The sequence below is a fragment of the Mytilus edulis genome, chromosome 6 (genome assembly GCF_963676685.1).
Source record: "Mytilus edulis chromosome 6, xbMytEdul2.2, whole genome shotgun sequence".
In the NCBI taxonomy this organism is placed as follows: Eukaryota; Metazoa; Mollusca; class Bivalvia; order Mytilida; family Mytilidae; genus Mytilus; species Mytilus edulis.
The window spans coordinates 69,375,583-69,396,950 of record NC_092349.1 but is presented as its reverse complement, the minus strand read 5'-3'; the positions used below and the strand labels follow the sequence as shown (position 1 = coordinate 69,396,950).

The 21,368-nt window shown below is 32.3% G+C and overlaps 2 protein-coding genes across 2 annotated transcripts in view; one reads left to right on the top strand and one right to left on the bottom strand.

Annotated features, from left to right (window-relative positions):
- The window catches only part of LOC139526576 (sterile alpha motif domain-containing protein 9-like), a 47,583-nt gene extending 43,291 nt beyond the window's left edge, over positions 1–4,292 (bottom strand). Inside the window, exon 1 of the mRNA XM_071321734.1 lies at positions 3,995–4,292. Coding sequence (XP_071177835.1) covers positions 3,995–4,286 — 292 coding nt within the window. The 5' untranslated portion in view covers positions 4,287–4,292. The remainder of the gene's footprint in view (positions 1–3,994) is intronic.
- Positions 4,293–5,685: 1,393 nt separating this feature from the next.
- LOC139526575 (uncharacterized) lies at positions 5,686–6,144 on the top strand. Its single transcript, XM_071321733.1, has one exon. It carries the CDS (start codon positions 5,686–5,688, stop codon positions 6,142–6,144), a length of 459 nt encoding a protein of 152 aa, XP_071177834.1.
- Positions 6,145–21,368: the final 15,224 nt, after the last annotated feature.

Below are 21,368 nucleotides of genomic sequence, written 5' to 3'. Positions count from 1 at the left end.
GTGCAAGTTTAAAACCGGAAGTTCTGTTTGACTTAAAAGCGAGATCGCGGGCATTTTAAGCTTGGTTGAAAGTATGTTATCTCTTTTAGGAAGAACGTTTGTATTCAATCAACCCGATAATTGTTGTGCTTTCCCCGAGTACTCAAGTTATGAAATTTATGTGCAAGTTTAAAACCGGAAGTTCTGTTTGACTTAAAAGCGAGATCGCGGGCATTTTAAGCTTGGTTGAAAGTATGTTATCTCTTTTAGGAAGAACGTTTGTATTCTATCAACCCGATAATTGTTGTGCTTTCCCCGAGTACCCAAGTTATGAAATTTATGTGCAAGTTTAAAACCGGAAGTTCTGTTTGACTTAAAAGCGAGGTCGCGGGCATTTTAAGCTTGGTTGAAAGTATGTTATCTCTTTTAGGAAGAACTTTTGTAAAAGATTTTATGTCTGGAGAATTTAAGAAATGATATCAAAAGTCATATAGGTACATGGAGACCGGACAATATTTTTAAGCCCTCTTTCTCTTTTTCAAAGTCCGTTATCATTTTGTTTTCTGTTATGTTCCATTATTTTCGCGTTTCTGTATACTATGATCAGACATATAATACATTCTATGTCTCTGCTATGAACATACGTAAAACTATCCATATTATAAATATTAAAGTGTATTCAATTTTTTATTAACTATTAATTCTAAGTTTCTTCTCCATGGCGATCACTGCTATATTATATAGAGTGTCTATATATATTATAGTAGTATTTTGATTTAGTATACAGTACATGCAGATGAACGCAAAAATAGTTGTCCTGTTCCCGTCCGAGTACTTATGAAAATTATGCGTAAGTTAAAACCGAGGTATAATAGTAGTGGTTCTTACTATCTAAAAACCACGATATGAACAACACTCTGATTGGCTTATTTATTTTTCATACGATTGGTTCTCAATGTTAAAACCGGTAGTCATGTCTGACATAAAGTCGGTCTGATGACGGAATGAATATCCGGTCGCCTTTTATTTCGTTTTTCTCCCAAAATAAGCCAAACTGAATAGTCATAAGAACGGATGACAAATGCGACTATGCATTGTACCTGTAGGACAGAGAGGCATGATGATCAATTCATTGTGGGAGGAAGAGAAGCGACACACAAAATGAGGTCTTCTCGTTTAATAGTATAGATATAGAAGCGACACACAAAATGAGGTCTTCTCGTTTAATAGTATAGATATGAGAATTTGAGTCTAATCGGTGATTATGAATTTGACAGCTAGTGACCCTTTAAATCCCCTTTACCACACGCATAGTAGATTAGCAGTCTCAGATCTATACAAGGGACAAGGGAACAAGATTTTTATTTTGTTTCCTAAATTTATAAATATCTTAGAGAAATAATTGATTCTGAAGAAATGCAGTACGATTTCTGTTATAATCACATGTCAACAAATGGCCTCCGTTGAAATTCTGCAAACACCCCATGCATAGAGCAAATTACATGGATGATTAATATTGACCATTTGGTATATGGCCGTGTTCTAAGCGACACGTACATGAAGGTCATAAATTAATTTCTTGAATGAAATCAAACCTTTAGCTACTAATGATTGCCGTAGGAGGTCGACCGAAATTTTTATGGAGGATTTCTTGGCATGATTTTAAAAAGGGGTACTAATGACTGGTCGACCGGAATTTTTAGGGAAGATTTCTTGGCATGGAGTAACAGATAGAAAACTCAAGGTTAGAATTCATACAACAGAAAAGGGGCAGTGGCAAATATTTCATGTATATTTTGAACACAGAGAGAATTTACCGGCACCCTTTGCTTAAAAATTAACCCTTTCTTTTTCATTTGTGCCTTCGGACTTTATGTTTTGAATTGTAGTTTCACTTTCCATATTCGGTATTTATTCAAATATAAGCTCCACGTGGTAAAAATCACGTGATGCAGGAATATAGTATAAAGTAAAAACACAAGGTTAGTATCTTGGAGTTGGGCTATTTCTTTCTTTTCGGGCAGGGACTCCAAGCAAACAACATGCATGTGTATAACGGCACTGTAGATTTTCGTATTAAATAAAGAAAGTTGCCGGTCCGGTACATGAATAGATTGGTTAGAACGCAAGGTTTTAATTTTAATTAGATTCGAAAGCTTAATTCGAGGGTTAAAAATAGAGAGCACAAGTAAAAAGGGAGGGGGGGGGGGGTCCACAGGGAATATTTGTATCTTATGAACTCTATATTTGAAAGGTTTATTTTTTTATTTAATTAAAGAAGAGAAAAACAAATGTAAGACAAATTGTGAATGGTCTTTCTTCCTTTCTCCCATGCCAAGAAATTGCCTCCGTTGAAATTCTGCAAACACCCCATACATAGAGCAAATTACATGGATGATTAATATTGACCATTTGGTATATGGCCGTGTTCTAAGCGACACGTACATGAAGGTCATGAATTAATTTCTTGAATGAAATCAAACCTTTAGCTACTAATGATTGCCGTAGGAGGTCGACCAAAATTTTTATGGAGGATTTCTTGGCATGATTTTAAAAAGGGGTATAACTCTTTAAGAATATTTGATCAGCACTACGCATTGTTACAACTTACGACTCCCGTTAGAGACATGTATCGCATAGCGCGCAAACTACGCATTGTTACGGGTAAAAAAAGAAATTTCATAATATACACTGTACGTAATGTTGTATAGAAACATCTGTGGTGGTGTTTATTATTATAAATGGTTGAATCATGTATTAAAGAAGAATTTGATGATGAAATTACCTATTTATTTCACTGCAATTTTTGTAATTTTTTTCTCGCCTTTCTGTTACTTTTTAGTTTTTTTACAAGGATAGGTTGTTGGTCAACCGCTCAATGCCCAACCTGGAGAACCAGAGAATCTTTACTCAAGGTTTCTTTCCTTTAGATCCATTGCCGACCATGGCTGGTGAGTCAAATCTACCCGGAATTTTATATCAAAGTTTTCTTCTCCTAAATGGATACCTCCTAAGGGTGACGACCTTCATCTAGCCGGCTATTAACCCATAGCTAGGGCAAGGTTGGTAAATGCTAAGGCATGTCAACACGCCGGTGGGCCGAAACACTACAGCTCTTCTTTTTTTTTACTGTACGCATTGTTACGGATAAATAAATAATTTCATAATATACAATGTACGAAGTGTTGTATATACTCGTCTGTGGTGATGTTTATCATTCTAAATGGTTAAATTATGTAAGAAGAATTTGTTGATGAATTCACTATTTATTTTACTGCAATTTTTTCATACCTGCAGCGAGATATATTTTAAAAGTTCAAAAATCATGATAGTTACTATGAACTAATGAATAGTAATCATGATAAATTCACTCTTAATCTGATCTGTAAAATTGTTATGTCAATACTTATGTGATGTTTACCCCGCTCCAGGAAAATTCTATGCATTTGTTTATATTGATTTAATTTTGTTTATACATTATGTATTGTTTGTACTATCATGCCTCATTTTAGTTTTAGTGAAATAATAAGTTTCAAGTTTCAAGTTTTCACTAATTTTAAAAAGTGTCAAAGACATTGCTGATATAAATCTATGATAAAAGTTGCATAAAAATATGGCAAGAAGTTTGCAAATCAAAGCTCTAATGATGCAATTTTCCATATAATTAGTTTTTCCAAGGGACATAACTCGTTTAAAAATAATCGATTGGAAGTGATTTTTATAACTCGTCTAAGACATTAATGAAATAAACCTATGATATAAGTTTCATAAAAATCTGGCAAGAACTGTAGAACGCAAGAGCACTAATAAGACAGGACTGATGGACGGACACCCGGTACTTCTAGGTCAAATGTGATGTGTGGAGAAAGGACTGATGCATAGATCCAGAAATTTATCAAAAGCCCTTAATTTTGTAAAAGTATTTTTATTGTTAACATTGTCTCTTTTATCTAGATTTTCTACTGCCATTCTTAATGGCTGTGACTTCTTTGAAAATGAATATAAAAATACATACCAGGTTCAAGAGATGTTTCCTTCTTTTGAAGTTCTTCTATAACCTCTTCATTCAGTGTTTGTCGCAAAGACTCTTTGAACTTTTCATAAACATCATCATTCTTTGGTGATAAAGACAACACAAGTCTATTTATTTTATCCCTATTACACTTTTCATGTTCTATTATCTCTTTTTCATTAGAACCTAAGGCTAATGTAGAATACAACTGATCAATCAATCTATCAGTTACTAACAAATTATCGTCTAAATAATCAAGTAACTCTCGAAGTACTCTTCTGTAAAGTCTTCTCATACTGATGACCTCTGAAACATAATTGATTTTTTGAATAATTTACTGAAATTAATTCTTAAAACATAAATATTTGGTATTTGTTTAAACATTTTGGATAATGTTATAAGTCAATAATTTTCCTTATACTTACAAATAAACAATCTCAATATTTATCTGTTTCATTTTTTTTTTTTTTTGCAAATTTAGGCAAAGAAACTTGACCAAATATATATACAGCTATCATACTGTCCAAGATGGCGGTGAATCTATCTTTATTGTAATTTCAAATAGATAAATTAAATACATATATATAAGGTTAATGATCTTGGGACTGAATATTGTGCTAAAGTTATTAGAACTAGCATCTTTGTTTCTAGGATGACTGGTAATTTCAAGTATTAACCTTGTTAACCCTGAATCTGTGATAATGACATGAAACTTGTTTATTATAAAGTATCATACCTTTATTTTCAAACAAAATTGCTTCTATAATTATTATATTAATAACCCCCACAAGTTTTACGCCTCCCCCGCCAAAAAAACCAACCAACAACAACAAAAAATACCCCAAAAAACAATACAAAAACAAAAAACAAAACAAACCAAAAAAGAGTTATATTCTTATCGTGAACAAAAATGTAGTCATTGTCACTCTTCATATATTCTATCACTATTTATTCATCTGATACATACATACATGTATCTCAAATACCATATATTGACACAAGATATTAAAACTGCATGTGTTTGAAATTTTGTGTTCAATAATGATGCACACTAAGTTTAATATAATACAACACCATAACTGATCAAAAGTGTAAAGGAGGTTTACAAAGTAACACAAAATTTTGAAACAACCTTTTTATTGTTTAGCGTTTGCGTCGCAGAAAGACGTCAAGGCAAACATACGAAATAGCATGACAAGACGCCATAATTATTTGGACTGCTTTATACACAGGCAATTATTCCAAAATATCTTAATATAACATCTATACTATTAAACGAGAAAACCTCATTTTGTGTGTCGCTTCTCTTCCCCCACAATAAATTAATCACCATGGCTCTGTGTCCTATAGGTACTATGCATAGTCGAATTTGTCATCCATTCTTATGACTATTCTATTTGGGTTATTTTTGGAGAAAAACGAAAATAATGGTGTCCGAATATTGTTTCCGTTATCAAAAGAAATTCACTTACTGTAAACTAACTTATTTTCGCGACTTTCGGGAGTAGAAAAATAACGCGAATATAAATCGTCGCGAATTTGTTAAGCTTGGATCTTTACTTATTAAACTACATTCAGTAAATTAGAAAAACGCGAAATTAAATAGCCGCGAAGTGGACTAGACAGGGTAAAACGCGAAATAAAGTATACGCGAAAATAAGTTGGTTTACAGTATTGAAAAAAGTGTGGAAGACATGGGAGGGTTGCTTGACACAGTCGTTGAAAGATGTACAAGCAATAAAAAAGAAATCGAGAATATGAAGAGAAGAAACACAGAAATTGAAAGGCAAATAGAAAATGACAATCTGAAAGAAAATTTTAAACAAATAGAACACAGCCTTCCAGATTTAATGTGCAGATCAATGCAAAACAATCTAATTTTATCAGGGCTAGGTTTTAAACAAAATGAAAACTGTGAAGAAAAGCTTCGACGCTTTATGCACAACGAACGCGGAATAGAATTTCATGTAGAACTTGGAAATGTCTATGGATTTGGCAAGCCAGGACTTAATGGCGCAAAGCCTATTGTGGCAAGGTTTTTATACAAAAAAGGACTAGAAGCGGTGCTTAGAAACACAAACAAATTAAAAAGAAGGAGCTTTGGAGTTAATGAACAATTCCCGGAAGAGATTGAAACTCGGAGGAAAAAATGATACCCGGTTCTTAGAAAAGCTAGACAAGAAGGGAAACAAGTTAAATTGGTCCGAGACAAACTATTTATTAATGGAAAACAATATCATAGTACAGAAGAAGAGCAGAATATATTAGCATCTGTATACAGAGGGACCCCTTTCAATCAAAAGCAAAGTGGTGCAAGTCCTCCAATACCACCTCGATCGTTTAAACGAACGCGTACACAATCTTCCGATACAAACTATGAAGAAAACGAATATGTGTAGGACAACGCCGCTACAAGAGTTAAGGTTACTTCTGAACTTTCGAACTATGAACCTGGGGGGCTAAAATTGTCTTGTATTAATGTGTGTGGCTTAAAATCTAAATTGATTATTCCCGAATTCTTTGAAACTATTCAAAAATACGATATTCTGGTATGTATTGAATCAAAAATTGATGAATTTGATATGCTATCTTTGCCCGATGGGTATCTCTCATTTTCAAAATGTAGAAAAAATTTCAAGAAAAAATCTGGCGGCATCTCGGTCATTTACAGTAAATTAATAGAAAGAAATATCAAATTCATCAAAACCGACTGTGAATTTGTCCATGGATGCAAATAAAAAATATTTCAAAGGAATCAAACATGTCTATCTATTATATACCACCAGAAAATAGCAAATATGCATCAAAAGATGCTTTTGAGGAAATAGAAAGGGAGATTGTAACACTTAGGGATGATGAACAGTTGTGTTCATTAATTGGTGACTTTAATGCCAGAACTCTTTTGGATTTTGTCATTCCAGATGAAAATTTGGTAGAGGTTTAAGACGAAAATTTAAACGATTAAATAACCGATTTTTTATATGATTACCAAAATTTAATTTCATTAAAGATTCCACTAAAAAGATGTTCAGAAGATAAAATGCGTCCAAACACTCAGGGTTATAAATTAGTAGAGATTTGTAAGAGAAATAATTTGTATATTACAGGGGGTAGGACAGGATCGGATAAGGGTATAGTTAAGGCTACTACGAAAGACAACAGTTTAAATGACTATTTTATTGTCTCGTCAAATCTTTTTAAGCATATTGCAGAGTATGAGATTATTCCTTTTGATGCATTATTCTCAGATGTACATAACCGCATCCATGTCAAACTCACAACAGAGGTCACTACTGTAGAAACAGAAAAAAAGTTCACATATATATAAAAGGAAGACAATAAAATGGATTGGAAAGGATAAACACAAGTTCATCGAAAATATAAGAAAGAACGAGGAAAAAGTTCTTGATTTGTGTAATGAAATAGAATCATAAAAAAAAAAAAAATAATCATGATATAAACAGAGTTATAACTAGTTTAACAAATTTATACTCGCAGGCAGCTAAGGATTCTTTCGGAACCTTTGCTAATAAAAGTCCGATTAAAAAAATGGGGCCAAAAATAGGAATAAATCATGGTTTAATAAATCATGTAAACTGAAAAGAAAACAATTTCACTCGGCTAAATATAAATATAATAAACAGAAAAGTATAAATAATAAGAATTCACTGAAAAGAGCAAGTAAGGAATACAAAAAAAGAAATAAACAAATGTTTTCAAAACTATCAGTTGAAGACAGAAAAAGAGCTTCGTAATATATCAACAAATAACCCGAAAGAATTTTGGAAAGTTTTAAATACATTCTCTCCGAAACAAAAAAAAGGAAAGTCCAATTTCACTAGAAGACATGTATGCCCATTTTAAGAAGCTTAACGAAAAGGTGGCAAATGAGGAGGAAGAGTTTCAATTACTTAACCTAGAGTTAAATGAGTTCGACGAAATTTTAAATGGGCCTATTACCGAGGAAGAAATCCATGTCTGTATGTTTACCTCTTTACGTAAAATTGTTCAATTTTGTATTCGAGACAGGGATTATACCCGAAATCTGGTCAATGGAAATAATTAATTCCATTTATAAGAATAAGGGAGCTCTTAACGATCCAGACTCGTATCGAGGTATTACACTGGTATCATGTTTACATGTACATGGTTTAGGTAAAGTATTTACATCTATACTAAATAAAAGACTAGACAACTTTGCACAAGAAGTAGAATTACTCTCAAAATGCCAAGCGGGATTTAGGAAAGGGTACCCCACACTTGATAATATATTTAGTTTATACTGTTTGATTTAACTTTATTTACTCTCTGGAAAACGTTTATTCTGTACATTTGTAGATTTCAAGAAAGCCTTTGATACTGTATGGAGGGTAGGACTGTGGCAAAAGCTAATTTCTAGTAACATAACTGGCAAAATATTTAACTCTATTTATAACCTCTATTATAATGTCAAATCATGTGTAAGACATAACTCGAGTTGTTCAAATTTCTTTCCGTGCAAAGTTGGAGTTAGGCAAGGTGAAAACTTATCACCATTTCTTTTTTCTCTTTTCCTTAATGATCTTGAAAGCTATTTTATTCAGCATGATATAACAGGCTTAGAAAAGATAATGAATACTGTCTAAATGAACTAGGCATTTATATTCGAATTTTCTTGTTATTATATGCTGATGATACAATATTATTGGCAGAATCAGCTAACGATTTACAAATAATGATAAACAAATTTGATGAATACTGTACTGACTGGAAACTAATTGTAAACATTGATAAGACAAAAGTATTGGTGTTTGAGAAGGCGAAGCGTAAAAGAAATATGAGATTCATGCTAAGGGGCGTGGAGTTACAGCTCACCGACAGTTATAATTACCTGGGATTATTAATAAGATATAATTGTAATTTTAATTTATCAAAGACAAAACGTGTTGAACAATTACAAAAAGCACTGTATGCATTATACTATAAGTTAAGAAATGTAAACATCCCTTCAGATCTGCAGTTTCGACTATTTGATTGTATGGTCGCTCCAATTTTACTTTATGGGTCGGAAATCTGGGGTCATGAAAATGTTGACATGATTGAAAAGGTGCACTTGAGTTTCCTAAAAAGAGTCTTGAATGTTAGATCAACAACACCAAACTATATGGTCTATGGGGAAACTGGCAGATTTCCATTAAAAATTAATATCAAAACTAAATTAATATCTTTTGGTCAAGGCTAGTGCAAAGCGGTAGTAACAAATTATCTGGGATCTTGTATCAGTTAATGTATAAATTACATAACTCAGGACAATACTCATTTAAAGGGTTATCTTACCTGAAACAAATTTTAGATGATACATGATTTCTTTTGTCTGGAATGCCCAGGGTGATATGAAAAGTTCGGATATTAAAAAAGAAATAAAAACAGAGATTGGTGGACCAATTCGGACAGAGTCTATCTGCTGATATGACAAACTCATCTAGAGGTGTGTTTTATGCTTCATACAAAACAATGTTTTGTTTAGAGCCATATTTACTCAATCAAGAGTGGCAGATCGATACATCTACAGTAAATTTAGATGTCCAAACATCAAAATCCCTATAGAAGTTGGTCGGTGTAAAAATACACAAAGAGAAAATCGTATATGCTGTCACTGCGATTCAAATACCATTGGTGACGAATATCGTTATATTTTCGTATGCTTCAAAAAACAAATAATGCCTTTAAGAGAAAGGTATATACCTACATATTACATAAAAAATCCTTCCCAATTGAAATTTATTGGTCTATTATCACACTGTAACGTGCCAGTACTAACAAAAATGTGCATGTTTCTAAGACATATTGAAAAAATATTTTCATAATTCATAGCATATTACAATCAACCACGTTGCAATTAAGTATTTTGCAAACAAATCAACCAAATATATTTCAGTTTTATTGTATGATATCAATTATTAATTTATTGTGTGATTTTATTGTAAATGTATAAGTATATATATGTAATTGTTAATGTATAATTTTTATCCTCTTGTAGCACCATACGTGTGCATAAGTTGTCATAAATTGTCTTGTCTTGTCTATCAAACCGACTTTTATGTCAGACATGACTTCCGGATTTAACATTGAGAACCAATATTATGATAGATAGCAAAATGAAAATTAATAAGCCAATCAGAGCGTTGTCCATATCGTGGTTTTTATATCGTATTAACCAAATGACTACTATTGTACCTCGGTTTTAACTTACACATTATAATTTTCAGAAGTACTCGGACGGGGACAGGACAACTATTTTCGCGTTTATCTGCATGTTTAAAATTGAGAAAGGAAATGGGGAATGTGTCAAAGAGACAACAACCCGACCATAGAAAAAACATCAGCAGAAGGTCACCAGCAGGTCTTCAATGTAGCGAGAATTTCCCGTACCCGGAGGCGTCCTTCAGCTGGCCCCTAAACAAATATATACTAGTTTAGTGATAATGAACGCCATACTAATTTTCAAATTGTACGCAAGAAACTAAAATTAAAATAATACAAGACTAACAAAGGCCAGAGGCTCCTGACTTGGGACAGGCGCAAACATGCGGCGGGGTTAAACATGTTTATGAGATCTCAACCCTCCCCCTATACCTCTAGCCAATGTAGAATAGTAAACGCATAACAACACACATATTTAAAATTCAGTTCAAGAGAAGTCCGAGTCTGATGTCAGAAGATGTAACCAAAGAAAATAAACAAAAGAAAATAATACATAAATAACAACAGACTACTAGCTGTTAACTGACATGCCAGCTCCAGATTTCAATTACACTAATTGAAAGATTATGATCAGGCACAATCATTCCCGTTAGGGGTTTATCATCATACTATCATAACATATATGAGAAGAACATAAACCGTGTCATGCCAACAACTGTTTTTTTTAATAAATGTGTTTAGTTCCGATGCAAAGACCCTATAAGTGAATTAATATAAACGCCAAAATATGCAATCTTTAAAGACCTGACAACAGTGTCGTAACTATATCCCTTCTTAATAAGTTTATTTAAAGGTTTTGTTAGTTTCTGAGGTGAATACTGACAATATTGTGCGTTATAAAGAATATTTCCATAAAAAAAAATGGATGTGAAATACCTGAACGTATAAGAAGTCTGCTTACTATGTTAAATATCCTACTATAATATATAGAGACTCTCTATATAATATAGCAGTGATGGCCAAGGAGATGTAACTTTGAAAAGATATCCAATTGAAAATACTCTTTAATATTTATAATAAAGATACGTATGTTCAAAGTATACAGACACGCGAAAATAATGGAACATAACGGAAAACAAAATAATAACGGACTTTGAAAAAAAGAGGGCTTAAAAATATTGTCGTGTCTCCATGTACCTATATGACTTTTGATATCATTTCTTTAATATCAAGACATAAAATGTTTTACAAAAAGTTATCATACAGCTTAAATTGCCCGGTACTATGCATAGTCGCATTTGTCATCCATTCTTATAACTATTCAGTTTGGGTTATTTTTAGAAAAACGAAAATAAATGTGTAAGAATATTGTTTCCGTTATCAAACCGACTTTTATGTCAGACATGATTTCCGGATTTAACATTGAGAACCAAAAGTATGATAGATAACAAAAATGAAAATAAATAAGCCAATCAGAGCGTTGTCCATATCGTGGTTTTTATATCGTAAGAACCACTACTATTATATCTCGGTTTTAACTTTTTTTCATAAGTACTCGGACATGGAAAGAACAATTTTTTTCGCGTTTATCTGCATGTATACTATGATTAATATACTACTATAATATATAGAAACTGTCTATATAATATAGCAGTGAGTTTCCGTCATCAAACCGACTATTAAGTCAGATATGACTACCGGTTTTTACATTGAGAACCAATCGTATGATAGATAACAAAAATAATAAATAAATAAGCCAATCAGAGCGTTGTCCATATCGTGGTTTTTATATCGTATGAACCACTACTATTGACATTTGTACCTCGGTTTTAACTTACACATAATTTTCATAAGTACTCGGATGGGGACAGGACACTATTTTCGCGTTTATCTGCATGTTTACTATGATAAATATCCTACTTTAATATATAGAGACTCTCTATATAATATAGCAGTGATGGCCAAGGAGATGTAACTTTGAAAAAGATAGTTAATAGAAAATTAAATACTCTTTCATATTTATAATATATATACATATGCAGTATACAGACACGCGAAAATAATGGAATATAACAGAAAACAAAATAATAACGGACTTTGAAAAAAAGAGGGCTTAAAAATATTGTCCTGTCTCCATATACCTATATGACTTTTGATATCATTTCTTAAATATCAAGACATAAAAATCTTTTACAAAAAGTTATCATACAGCTTAAATTGCAGCTATTTCGCTTTTAAGTCAAACATGACTTCCGGTTTTAAACTTGCACATAAATTTCATTAGAGTACTCGGGGACAGGACAATAATTATTGCGTTGATATAGACTCTCCAAATAATATAGCAGTGATCGTCTAGGAGAAGAAATCGATAGTTAATAGCAAACACACTTTACCAATAGTATACGTATGTTCATAGTATACAGAAACGCGAAAATAATGGAATTTAACAGAAAAAAAATAACAGTCTTTGGAAACAAGTGAGAGGGCTTAAACTGTTTCCAAGTATCTACAAATTTTGATACCTTTTCTGAAATTTTCCAGATATGAAATCTTTTGCTGAAATTCTGGACACAAAATTTCACAAGCTCTATAAATGCCCGCGATTTTGCGGGTGTGTTCTAGTTAGTGTTATATTAAGGTATATAGGATTTTTTTTCTAAGACAAGTGTCTGTCCATTCGTTTAATGTTGTTTATCTTTTGATTTTGCCATTTGATTAGGGACTTTCCGTTTTTAATTTACCTTGGAGTTCAGTTTTTTTTTTATATTTTACTTGTATACACTTAGTTATTATAGATGCATTGTCGGAATAATGAGCTGTCAGAATACTGGAATGTCAGAATAATGGGCTTTCATAATAATTGGATTTCGGAATAATAGGATGTCGGAATAATGGTTGTCGAACCAGCATGCAGGATGCCACTGTATCGGTCACAAGGCTTCTACATATACAAGTTATAATAGATTGTCAGATTTTGATTTAATCAAATACTTTTATTGCCATATAGATAAAAAAAAAACAAACATTAGCTGTGACAAACAGAACATATATACAAAAACTAACAATAAATATCAAAATAGCAGTTAAAGTTATTCTATTTGACTGTCTTATAAAGGAAACTGTATTTTTAATTTGACTGTGAGATGTGGGGTTAAGTATTATTTTAAGTTTTAGCATGTCTTTTTTTACCAGTACCTTTCCACTCGGTAATGAATTTCAAGGAGTCAAAATATTTTTTTCTATAAAGGTTATATTTAGGGCAGTGAGAAAGAAGTGTTTTATATTTAGGGCAGTGAGAAAGAAGTGTTTTTCGTCCTCTTTCTCATACAGAATTTGTTGTATGTCTGATTTCTAGGAATCTTGAGATGTCTACCCTTTTCTATGAAAAGAGTGTGTTCGCTAATTCTGAATTTTGTTAATAGTTTTCTGGTTATAATTTATGTAAAATTTCGTTTCAAGTTAATCTTAATATTTTTGTATAGGAAAATTTTATAACTTTCATGTAAGTCCTTTATCTTTTTTTTCCAATAGATTAATGAAAAAGACATTGCAATTAGATTTAATTTGCTTTTTTATGTTTTTTTTAATGCTGTACCTTTATTTTGTACAATTATTGTAATAATTCTGGATTAATATCTAATTCTGTTAAAATATCAGTAAGGTAAGTGTACCATGTATATTCCTCTCAATATTCCTTCTGAGGGAAAAGCATAGATTTTGATTATATATATATACATGTATTATAATAATGCAGAGAAACTCCAACTTAGTGCGATTAAAAGAAAACGGACTATAGAATTTAAAGATAAAGTATGCTCTTGCCGATTTTATTTTAAAAAGATCTAGACTAATTGTTTCCTGCTATTTTCGTCCAAGATGGCGGAAGCCACACGATTTGACTTTTTTTGTTAATGCAAAAATATAGTATCGACTTTTCAGTGTTGGTATATATTTATTATGAATTGATTTTTACAAAGAAGATCCACATCCGCTTGTCTCTCAAATACCTATATTTATACAAGGTATGAAAGTTACCACTCACCCTTTCCACAGACTAACTAGATGTTTGCCTATTAAACAGGCTTTGGTCCAGCGCTGGAGCTTTTCCACAGTCAGTTTCTGTAACTGTAGCTAAAATATAGTATTTAAAACCATCTTCATCTATCCTGTCTTTGCCACAATTAGCATATTAGGACAACGGCGTCATTTCGGCAAATTTTATTCCAGAATGATCTAGAAAATCTTTTGATATTCCCGGTTTCTGAAAAAATATTTTTATATTTTCGAAAAACCACTGCTAAACTTAGATATTATGTTTTCATATCTAAAAATAGGACAGTAATGAAATTAAACATGTTAGGATCTATTATATGTTAGGAATGTAGTTTAAAAATATAGGTGAAATAAATAAAAACTAGAATTTTGAGGAACAAAATAAGCCTATATAAAAATATTGAAAGGGTTATTTTCAACCCCTCAAATTCGTCCAACTTGTTCAGAGACAAGAAGTAATTGTTTACATTTACCTCGCATGCGTCAGACTCGTGACGTCACTTTCTCGCTTAGCTGCATTCTATATATAGTTAAGAAAAACATGGAAAAGCGAAACCAAAACATGAGTTGAAACTCGGCTGAAACAATATTGCATGTGGTTGTTAAATTTTATTTTCCTTTTTTGTGCTTCTGTGTTATATAATATTTGTTTGTATTTGTTTTGATTGAGAGTATTGTCACGGCACGGAACAGAATTTCCTTCATAATATAAGTTCCAAAAAAAAATATTTTCTTGAATATTATTTCCACAGGAATAAATATTACAGTATATGTTCCTAACGGAATAAATGGTATATAATATTTGTTCCAACAAGAATAGATATTATGACAATGTTTATAACAAAGTTTCCATTGGAATTTCTGTAAGGCGAAACAAATATACCATGTAAACGTTGACAGATGACAGTGTGACACGATGATGATGGCTGTATCCCTATTTTGACAATTTAACTAATTGTGTCTGTTTTGTTCGCGTTATCAATATAATGGAATTTGATGCGACTCACTGTCATACAAGTGAGAGGTTTAGCGCTATAAAACCAGGTTCAATCCACTTTTCTACACTTGAGAATGCTTGTTCCAAGTCAGCACGGTCAGGAACAGGACAGTTGTTATCGTCCATTCGTTTGATGTGTTTTTATCATTTGATTAGGGACTTTCCGTTTTGATTTTTCCTTGGAGTTCAGAATTTTTTTATTTTACTGTTTTTTATAAGTAGAAAAATCTTTGTCAAAATTGCAATTTTTACTAAGTCTTTTCTAGCTATCTTTAAATCGACTTGTAATGGTAAAACACGTGGAAACTCCCTTCCAATCCCAGTTGCCGGTTTAATTACACTCCAGTGATTACGACCCGTGACCTATAAACGTATGTCAGGCCAGGCAAACATCACAACAGCACAAAATAATGGCCACTTTGTTAATTACTGACCTGTCTTTTCACCTGAAGAGGATGCATGGGTTGTGGAACATGTAAAGTCAATGGCTTCATGATATGGACATGGGTATATACTGGACAAGAAGTTACAGATCTGGCTATGATTTTGGCAACACAATCAACATTTATTTAAACCAAGAAATGAAGACCTTACCTTGTGATGGTTTAAAGATTTAATAAAATGATCTTTAGAACTTAAAAAGGTTAAAACTAGAAGTTTTGAGATTCAACGTGCAAAATGTGATTATGTTGCTAATGTTTACAAGTACTTTGCAAACTAAGAGGACGTTAAACACTAATATTATCATGATTACTATTTCTTAATTGGAGAAGGGTCAGTGAATATTGAAAGTGTCATAAGTCACCGTGTAGAACGCCACATGCGGGGTGTCGGCTATGTTTGACATGGGGTGGCAATTTTGAAGCGACGAAAAAGTAACAAGGTAAGTTCAAGCATCAAAATTTCTTATTTTTAGAACTCTCAGTACCATATAATGTATTGCACGGAAGGAACCGCAACATAATCTATTTCCTGAAAGCAGAAGAAGTCGTTTTCAGTGCTCAGTTTTCTCAAACACCTCGCCCTAGTTTTCCGTGTTGCAGATTTTGAGGCTTTATATGCCAATTTCGGTATAAAAAACTACTTTACACAGCTAACCTTCGTATCATTTATATAGAATTGTATTCCTCTCATTGACCTATATCAAATACCAGTTTCTTAGTTAAAATTAATTGGTTTTAACACTGTTATTCATCAAAATATAAAGTGTCGCTCGGGGTGTCAGATTTTGCGTCGCAAGGGGTAGAGGCTTGTCATAAAAAAGAATACATTTTCTTATAAATCGATCTCTATCTGATACTTTTTAATTCAAACACACCTACACTGTTATGATGACAAATTACAAACTTAAGGTATGTAGTTCTAGCTGGGCGATTACGAGCGAAATAACTGTCTTGAATCATATTTTCTTGTAAACCTGTTCCGTTGTATATTTGTGTACAAGTCGTTGTTTTCTCATTGACAATTGTAGTATCATCGTCTTCAGGATCACTTGAAGTTGTGTTGTCATTCGCTGAAAAAGATGCCGGTGAGTGTTTTATTGGAGAGAGTGTGCTAATTCTTTTAGGAGTGATGGTTTTTGGCGGCGTTCACGAGTGCTTTTTAGATAAACCTGGTGATGAACTATGATGCATTTTGGCTGGTGGGACTTCGGGCATATCTTATATTGAGGACTATTTTGTGATTTTCCACCATGTTTTGGTTTATTGAGCCATAGCCTTGCCTTTTTTTTACCATGATAGTGACTGAAAAGGAAAAAATCGTTTACCAGCTTGGAAACTAAATATTTTGAGCCATTTTTTACTATGAATGAGATCAAAAGCACATGTTTTATAAGACCAAAAACAGGCAAAATGAAAAACCCTTATTTTGTCATGGTAAAGTAGATGTGAATGAAATCAAAAGCATATCTTTTATAAGACCAAAAACAGGCAAAATGAAAAATCCTTGTTTTGTCATGGTAAAGTAGATGTGTTTGAAATAAAATGTATCATATGAAGGCTAATTTACATGCAAATATGTATTTTTTTATGACAAGCTTCTAACCCTTGCGACGCAAAATCTGACACCCCGAGCGACACTTTATATTTTGATGAATAACAGTTTTATAACCAATTGATTTTAACTAAGAAACTGGTATTTGGTATAAGTCAATGAGAGGAATACAATTCTATATAAATGATACGGAGGGTAGCTGTGTAAAGTAGTTTTTTATACCGAAATTGGCATATAAAGCCTCAAAATCTGCAACACGGAAAACTAGGGCGAGGTGTTTGAGAAAACTGAGCACTGAAAACGACTTCTTCTGCTTTCAGGAAATAGATTATGTTGCAGTTCCTTCCGTGCAATACATTATATGGTACTGAGAGTTCTAAAAATAAGAAATTTTGATGCTTGAACTTACCTTGTTACTTTTTCGTCGCTTCAAAATTGCCACCCCATGTCAAACATAGCCGACACCCCGCATGTGGCGTTCTACACGGTGTAAGTGATAAGCAAAGAGGTCGTTAACTTTGACTGTGCATGTTTTAACAAACGTTTGAATGGAACAATTCATATTGGCGTATCACCAAGTGGAATTATTCATGGAAATCGCCTTTCGCGACAAAACAAAAGATTGAATAATGAAATCTTTCGAATTGATCGCTTAAAGTTTCCACTTCTAGCATTAGGCAGTATTCTAGACGATTCCTTCCAGGATGCCGATTGAATTTCGAATGTACACTGGAATGCAATATTTGATTTTATATTTAATGCACGAGACGAAATCAACAGTATTCAGGTGTTTCTTGGATTTAACACAAACGATGTTTATGATTTTGGTGACTGTAAAACTGAGACTACATTATTGAGATAAACATCTGATAATTTAACAGATTCTGCGATCCCAAACTGGATTTATTGTAACGGGTTAAAAAAAGCAGACTCAAGTGTTTGGAGATTTGACCATGGCGACAAAACTCGAAAAGATAAGAGCAGAGTTATTATTACACTCTTTAATAGCCAAAACGAAGTTCTGACAGAGGGTGCAGCAGAAATATTTTTTAATATGTTAAATTTTGAAATCAATGTTTAGTCATTTGTCCCGGGATGGGCAGGATTACTGACAATTGTAATCGATTAATAATCGATTACATGAAGGTATTTTGTGCAATTGATTTATAATCGATTACTCAGATTTTATCAAAAGTAATTACATTACTTTACGATTGCCAATTACATGCTTCAAAATTTAAAACCAGATGCTCCGCAGGGTGCAGCTTTATACGACCGCAGAGGTTGAACCCTGAACGGTTGGGGCAAGTATGGACACAACATTCAAGCTGGATTCAGCTCTAGATTTGGATTGTGATTAAATAGTTGACACAGCATAGGTTTCTGACACAGAATGAATGTGGTCTAATGAACTTAAAATATTTTTTTTGCCTTTGAGCAATTCACTATGCTGTTGAATATTAATCCTCTCAAAAAAATGTTTGAAGAAAATTTCTATCTATTTATGAAATCTGAAATGAGAAAAAGTTAACCCCCACCCCCATTTTTTTTCACATCCCCCTTTCCCTTTTTCCAAAACTGATCTCAATTCAAATTTCTAATGGAGTTTGCAACAATAACTACTCATTTAAATACATCATAAAATATTAAAATGTAAAATAAAGTGCTTGTTATTACTGAATGGTATTGATTGTTTTAATTTATCAGTTGGTAGTAAAAGTGAATATACATTGTATATTGTATAAAACAATGATTCAACTACTATTCTAGACAAAGAAAGATAACTCCAATTGAAAATTTCTTGCTATTGTACAATATTGTGCAATTAGATATTTCTTGCTTTTACGCAATACTGTGCAATTGAAAATATTTGCTATTGCACAATACTGTGCAATTGAAAATATTTGCTATTGCACATGAAGATTTCTTGCTATTGCGCAATACTGTGCAATTGAAAATTTCTTGCTATTGCACAATACTGTGCTATTGAAGATTTCTTGCTATTGCTGAATACTGTACAATTGAAAATTTCTTGCTATTGCACAATACTTAAAATAATAATTTTGGATCCTGATTTGAACCAACTTGAAAACTGGGCCCATAATCAAAAAATCTAAGTACATATTTAGATTCAGCATATCAAAAAAGCCTAAGAATTCAATTTTTGTTAAAATCAAACTTAGTTTAATTTTGGACCCTTTGGACTTTAATGTAGACCAATTTCAAAACGGGACCATAAATAAAGAATCTACATACACAGTTAGATTTGGCATATCAAAGAACCCCAATTATTCAATTTTTGATGAAATCAAACAAAGTTTAATTTTGGACCAACTTGAAAACTGGGCCAATAATCAAAAATCTAAGTACATTTTTAGATTCAGCATATCAAAGAACCCCAAGGATTCAATTTTTGTTAAAATCAAACTAAGTTTAATTTTGGACCCTTTGGACCTTAATGAAGACTAATTTGAAAACGGGACCAACAATTAAGAATCTACATACACAGTTAGATTCGGCATATCAATAAACCCCAATTATTCAATTTTTGATGAAATCCAACAAAGTTTAATTTTGGACCCTTTGGGCCCCTTATTCCTAAACTGTTTGGGACCAAAACTCCCAAAATCAATCCCAACCTTCCTTTTATGGTCATAAACCTTGTGTTTAAATTTCATAGATTTCTATTTACTTATACTAAAGTTATGGTGCGAAAACCAAGAATAATGCTTATTTGGGCCCCTTTTTGGCCCCTAATTCCTTAATTGTTGGGACCTCAACTCCCAAAATCAATCCCAACCTTCCTTTTGTGGTCATAACCCTTGTGTCAAAATTTCATAGATTTCTATTTACTGAAACTAAAGTTATAGTGCGAAAACCATGAAAATGCTTATTTGGGCCCTTTTTGGCCCCTAATTCCTAAAATGTTGGAACAAAAACTCCCAAAATCAATCCCAAGCTTCCTTTTTGTGGTCATAAACCTTGTGTTAGAATTTCAAAAATTTCTATTTACTTTTACTAAAGTTAGAGTGCGAAAACTAAAAGTATTCGGACAACGACGACGACGACGACGCAGACAACGACGCCAACGTGATACCAATATACGACCAAAACATTTTCAATTTTTGCGGTCGTATTAAAAAATATGTTGATCATGATCAACGTTTGTATAGTGCAAATTTAAAACTTTTCCAAAATACAGTATTTAAAGCATTGCTTTCAAATTATAAGTTGACAGTTGTTATCTAGATGGAATTTCTTACTGTGGATCAGAATTATTTTAACAAATCTTGAAATTTTGACTTTCAACATGAATGAGAGATGACATTGCATTTTATCAATCACTTATATATATATGTTTGAGTTTGTTTTCAAAATTTGGCTTTGGTACTAACTTCAGTTAGCTTTTTTGTTTTTATTCATTAAATGCAGATATATTTTAGCATAGTTATTTACAATATTGGAAGATTTCTATTCACTTTTACTAAAGTTAGAGTGCGAAAACTAAAAGTATTCGGACAACGACGACGACGACGACGCAGACAACGACGCCAACGTGATACCAATATACGACCAAAACATTTTCAATTTTTGCGGTCGTATTAAAAAATATGTTGATCATGATCAACGTTTGTATAGTGCAAATTTAAAACTTTTCCAAAATACAGCATTTAAAGCATTGCTTTCAAATTATAAGTTGACAGTTGTTATCTAGATGGAATTTCTTACTGTGGATCAGAACTATTTTAACAAATCTTGAAATTTTGACTTTCAACATGAATGAGAGATGACATCGCATTTTATCAATCACTTATATATATATTTTTGAGTTTTTTTTCAAAATTTGGCTTTGGTACTAACTTAAGTTAGCTTTTTTGTTTTTTTTCATTAAATGCAGATATATTTTAGCATAGTTATTTACAATATTGGAAGTTTTCTCTGAAGAAAATATAAAAAAGTAGAACTATCTTTTATTTCAGCTAATTCTTAAGATCAAAATTTATAATAATAATGACAGGCATGATTTAATCCTTTTGTTTGGATAACCACCCTAATCATAGGTTATAAAACAGCCAATGGGGTACAATTTATTACCTGGTAATTGAATTAAAAACAAAGTCTGTGTCTTATATAGTGTTTAGAAGACTT

Excerpts from the sequence above, each read along its gene's own strand:
- LOC139526575 (XM_071321733.1), top strand. The coding sequence starts at position 5,686 with ATGGGAGGGTTGCTTGACACAGTCGTTGAAAGATGTACAAGCAATAAA.